This window comes from Mus caroli, chromosome 13 (genome assembly GCF_900094665.2).
Source record: "Mus caroli chromosome 13, CAROLI_EIJ_v1.1, whole genome shotgun sequence".
Lineage (NCBI taxonomy): Eukaryota > Metazoa > Chordata > Mammalia > Rodentia > Muridae > Mus > Mus caroli.
Window position 1 is genome coordinate 15651586 of NC_034582.1, and position 6000 is coordinate 15657585.

The 6000-nt window shown below is 40.8% G+C and overlaps 1 protein-coding gene across 5 annotated transcripts in view; it reads left to right on the forward strand.

The window, feature by feature from the left end:
- The window catches only part of Elmo1 (engulfment and cell motility 1), a 510385-nt gene that overhangs the window by 250442 nt on the left and 253943 nt on the right, over positions 1 to 6000 (forward strand). For all 5 annotated transcript variants that reach the window (XM_029468420.1, XM_021180510.2, XM_029468421.1 and 2 more), the window contains one exon: positions 3997 to 4101. In XM_029468420.1, the coding sequence (XP_029324280.1) occupies positions 3997 to 4101 (105 nt within the window). The remainder of the gene's footprint in view (positions 1 to 3996; positions 4102 to 6000) is intronic.

Below are 6000 nucleotides of genomic sequence, written 5' to 3' on the forward strand. Positions count from 1 at the left end.
CTCTGCTACCAGAGTAGCTGAGAGTACATAAACAGGCACAGCTTGGTTTCCTTTTCATTTATTGTTGGAATAGATGAATAAGCTAATACTAGAAATTGGTTTGAAGTGTGCTCTCTTTTGTAGCACTCGGTCTTGTTGGCTAGGCCATGCCACTTGGTGGCCCAGACTTTTGTGAAGTAAACTTTTAGTCCAAATGGCAGCAGTGCGACAGTAAATATGTTCAGCTTTCAAACTGTGAAAGGGAAAATGTAGAAACGTAAGGTGGTTGAGGCATAGTGTCCAAAAATGTTGCCAAGTCTTGGCCAAATCCATGCTCTAAGGTCCTGTGCTGGCATGTGAAGGCATCTAGCCACAGTTTCTTATGAGCCACAGGAGGACAGCAGTGACACTGGCTTGATGGGGATGTGATGAATTTTAATGCTCACAAAGTACAAGATAGCAACAGCTCCTTAGCTTAGTAAGGAACAATCTTTGTACCATCGTTTGGGCTCAGGAAAACCAGAAGCATCAAAATAACAAGTGTGTCTGCACCGGGCAAGCTTTAGTCTTTTTTTTTTTTCCTAAATAATTAAACTTAGTGAAATCTCCCTTGGGTTATTTCATGTATTTTAATTTTCTATTTTCAGTTGGGTATGATTGGAAAGTCTCACTTAAAGTAAATACCAAATTAAGAGTAAACTGGGGTTGGCAGGATGGCTCAGTGGTTGAGTCCATGTAATGCTCCTTCCATAGCAAGGGTTCAGTTCCCAACACTATAGAGAAGCGGCTCCTTTGGGCATTCCAGTGCATTCGGTCCTTGGAAGTCACCTGCACTCACAGGTCACAAACCTACAAATGGATGTAAACACACTTAATTTAAAAAAAAAAAAAAAAAAGACTGAGCTGTACTGTGCTTGAAATGCCAAAGATTTTTTGTTATATTTATTCCGCGAGCTAGGTACATCTTTCTCATCAGTAGTTGATCCTCAGTGTTTTAAAAGCTCTCCAGTGTTTTATGGCATGAATCAGGGTGGAATGTCTAACAACATCCAAACCATTGGGTTAACACAGATCACTGGATACACATGGTGAACTAGGTGCTTTGAAACAGGAACTCTGGGCTACAGACAGAACTACTCTGCCTGGAATTTTGATAATCTAGATTAGTTCTTAAGTAAAACTTGAGATCATCCTGGTCTTGACAAGTGACATGAACTTTTATTCAGATGAACACGTTATTCAAATGTGGGTAATTGTAGGTGGTTTGAACCTGGAAGCAGTGAGTAAAAAGGCCTTCTGATTCTAAAGTTAGAAAGAATCACTATTGATCAAATTTCCCTGGAAAAAGAGACTAAAGCTGTTTATTAGAAAGTATTTAGAGATACAATAAAAATAATTGTTTCATGAAAATTATGTAAATTTTAAGGTCTTAAAATGCCATTTAAGGAGGCAAAAAATGCCATCATATTTGATTATTTGAAGTCTGACCTTAATGTTTCTTTTATTTTTGAAACTTCTTTATTGAAGTAGACTCTTTTCTCATACAATATATCTTGATTACATTTTCCTCCTCCTTTGACTCTTCCCAGTTCCTCCCTACTTCCCCTTCCACTCCAGATCTAGTCCCCTTCTTTCATTAGAAAAGAAAGGCTTCTAAGAGGTAACAACCAGACATGACAAAAGTAAAATATAATAAGATGAAGCAGACAGTATCATATTAAAATTGGACATAGGGGGGAACGAGTCCCAAGAACAGGCACAAGTATACTATTAGCTTAATATTTTTCTATATCTCTTCCCATTTGTTGCCTGAGAAAGCCTCTCTGATGATGACTGGATAAGGCACTGATCTATGAGGGTAGCAGAATATCATTAAGAATCATTTTATTGATTTTTATTTATGTATTTAATTTTTTTAGACAAGTAGTATTTGGTTTTACCTTAGGTCTCTGTGCTACCTAGTCTCTGGTTCTTGGCTGTTCAAGCAGTGTCAAGTGTTGGTTCTTCTTGTGGATTGGACCTTGGGTCAAATCAGACATTGCCTGGCTGTGGGGAATTCCAGGCTGGTCTCCAGTTGAGCTGGGGTCTGAACCCCTGTGGTGATAATTCACCTTCGTGACACAGTTCCCTTATGCTCCTGGAACTCTGGCTCCTGCCTAAGTAACTGCTCCCCCTCCCAGCCCCCACAAGAGAAGCATGGTCAGTAGTCATATAGGCAATGGTCCAAGCTTCTGACCTTCAGGCTAAACTCCAGTTACCTAGCAACAGTAAAGACCATAAAAAGGGCTGTTCACCCCACCTCCCTCTCTTACTCGTCTCTCTCTTACTTGTCTACCTCTCAACCCTCACTCTCACCCTCTCTCCCTCTCTTTGTCTTCTCCTCTCCTCTCTCTTACTCTCTTTCTCTCCAGCCTTTCCTTTCTCTCTCTGTCTCTCTGTCTCTCTTTTCTACCTTCTTTCTTTCCCCTTGCATTTCTATAATAAAGCTCTTAAACCATAGAGAGTCTCTGCTCATCAAGGCTGTGCACACTCCCGCAGGTGTTGGGAACCTCTTTCCTCATTCCTCTCTCCTATAACCCTGGTGGCTTTAGCAAAGTAGCTCTGGGGTTGCCAGATAGGGCTGCCCATGGCCACCCCCTGAAGAGTGAGATAGAGGAATGCCCACCCAGGGATGAGTGGAAGGTAGTTAGCAGCCCTCCCACGCATGACTGACCAGAGAATAGGTGGAACTCTGGCAGGGTGTGGGTCTGTTCCCCTCCCCTCTTTCTCCAGGGCCCCCTTTTTTAGTTCCCACACCTGGCTACTCTCACAAGTTCTATGCAAATTTCTACATTGGCATTGTGTTTTTTACACGAAACATGATGTTTGGAAGTAGTTGTGGAATGTTACATCTAGTGACTTCTAATATTGTTATAATTTATATGGTGCAATAGGGTACCCATTGTCATAATTCTTGTTCAGCATAGTATTGGAGATATCAACCAGAATAATTAGGGTAAGAGAAAGAAATATTGGAAAAGAAGAAGTCAAATTGTTCCTGTTTGAAGATGACACTATCCACCATCTATGGGAGAAAACTCTAATGACAAAAACAAACACCAACCCAAACCTGCTAATACTAAGTGAATTCAGCAAGTTGAACGTTATAAAGCCAGTATACAAGAATCAGCATTTCTGTACAGCAAGAACAAATTTTCTTTAACAATCGTTTTTTCTTTCGTTGTTGTGTTCTTTAAGTATAAAATAATAAAGATCACAATTTCTTTGAATCCTTTCATCATTAAGATTTATGTGGTCTGGGCTGTTTTTGGTGACTGGTGGAGGAAAGTCAACCATTTGGGCTTCAAGTTCTCTTAGGCATAACTATATTAAGCCATCACTATGCTGTGTGTGATAACTCATGCTAGTTGCTCTTCTTGAGGGCAGGCAGATGTCAGGATCCTGTGCATATCTCCATGATTCCCACTGCCTGTACTTAGAGACCTGTCTAACCCTGGACAGTTCACAAGCCACCCAAGATGGCTGATCATACCTCACCTCACATTTAAGGTGAAGATGTCCATAGGTTGTGGCTTCTCAAGGTTAGCTTCTGTCATAAATGACAGAACTGTGCTTCACCCCACAGCTTCTCTCCCAAGTGCCAGTCGCTTTACTTCAGTATAGCCACCATATACATTTAAAACACGTTATATTCTTTTTCTTAATGTGTTACTTGTCTAATCTTACATTTGATCTCCAACTAGGTCACCCAATCCCATGTATAAAAGCTCTTCTGTCTGAACCTGAATTGCTGGGGGAATTCCCACCCATCTACACTGGTACAGAGGCAGGCTATGCCAGCTTCATTGAAATTCCCATCCATATAGACTGGTACAGTGTCAGGCAAAGTCAGCATCTTTGATTACTTGTCATTTACCTCATGTTGCTTCCATCTTGAGGGGAGATCTCAGTTAGTTTGTGGTTGATGACATCTTCCGGAGCATTAATGGTGACCACATTTTCTTTTTTTCCTAACAGAATCACGTCAATCCTGCCATGGACTTCACACAGACCCCTCCTGGGATGCTGGCTCTGGACAACATGCTGTATTTCGCTAAGCACCACCAGGATGCATACATCCGGGTAAGCATGCTGGCTTCTCTTAGATACTGCCAGTGTCCTCTGGAATTCTGTTTTCCAACCTACGCTCAGTAGGAGATTGCTATTAGATGAGTCACCCCAGTATTTTCCTTTTATCAGTGGTAAACTAAAGACATGAAATTGATCAAGGGGCTAAAATAAGAATGCCTCATTTTTACATTTTTTTACATATACTTAAACAATATTACTGAACAATGTTTTCTATAGTTTCATATTGACATATGAGGAAAAACTCTTAAGTAGTAAAATACAGAAATGAACTACATACTCAAATCCTGGAAAATCTCAAAACCTGCAAGACTTCTTCCATGGTTGGAAAGAGGCCAGGGTTCCTTACTGCTACATTGCTTCATTTCAGTCTAATGTTTAGAGACACAATAACATAATCACAAATATAGAGAAAAACAGGAGATTTGTGGAGTGAAATCTTTCTACATTTCATAACAGACCACTACATAAGGTTGTTATTGGGAGGCAGACAGAAGTGGAGACCTCTGTGTTTCTAGCAGATGCCACCTGGTGCCTGGGCAGTGCCCTGTAGAGAATACAGTGAGTGCCATAAAAGCTTATCTGGGTTGCACATCAGAAGCCCTGTGATGGCACCATGTCCTTGTCTTCAAGGAGGAGAGCTCAGATGTCATTATGATAGAATGGATGCAAGATTGAAATCAACGAGGGATTTGAATTGAGTGGGAGTTAGAGTGCAGTGACAGTGATGACTAGCCCAAAGGTTAGAAAGAGTTTGAAGGACAAATTGCTCGAAGTTAGAAGAGTTGAGCGGAGCTGACAATGGGGCATGTGTACTGGGACATGTGCTGCCAGACCCTGATTAACATTGGTGTCCTGAAGATGAAGCTTGGCACTGTTAGTAGTTAGTGATTTAAATGTGGGTGATTCCATTGTCCAGGCTAAAGTGTCTTCTGTTAAACAAGGGAGACTTGGGGGCTCTCAGCCATGATGGGGCTTCCTTGGTGAGTCTTTGGAAATGGACAATGCTATGCCCACAAGAGGACCTTGGGTATATTTGGGTAGTCTGCAGTGAGAAATTGTACCATCTCGTGGTGACTCCTTTGTACAAAGCTATGTTGAACTCCATATTTTCTGTAGGCCTCATATTTTACATGTATGTAATTTTCTATGTCAGCACTTTGAGAAGTTTTCAACTATTATCTGTAATTTGAGTATATAAAGGATTTTATGGTCATTTCTCTGAAGGGTGTGCAGTCTAGTACTTGGTGAGAAGTACAGTCTGTCTTAAGATAATTGTTTTTCCATACAATTTTGATATGAAGCCCAGGTATAGTGACTATATGCCTTTAATCCCAGAACTGGGGAGGCGGGAGCAGGTTGATCTCTGTGAGCTTGAGGTTAGCTGCACTGTCTCATAAACAAAAACGAACAAGAAGTCAACAAACAAAAGTAAGCCCTGTAAAACCCTTTAATTTCATACACACACACACACACACACGCACACACACGCACACACACATGTCCACTGCACTCGCATTTTCTGTGCATGTAATCTGTTTTCATCACAGGAAAACTAGTATTTAGGGAGATCATACAATATCTAGCCTTGGAGACTTGACTGTGAAAAGAGGAAGCCGTGTGGAAATTGTATTTTCCATCAGCTGGTTGATGGTTGCAGATAAATGCTCTAAGATTAGAGCTTGCTGATGCCAAATGTATTGTTAATTGCATAAGAAGCATATGTCTTATGAAAAGTAATTTAATGTCTTAAGCTTGATTTCTCAGTGCATTTTCTAAACTGTGATAAGTGAAATTAATACCATGGCAACCTGAATGAACCTTATACTTAACAGAGATGAAGAAAACCTAGGTACAAAGCCAGGCTGGTCCCCTTTGTTCTCCTGCATGTTT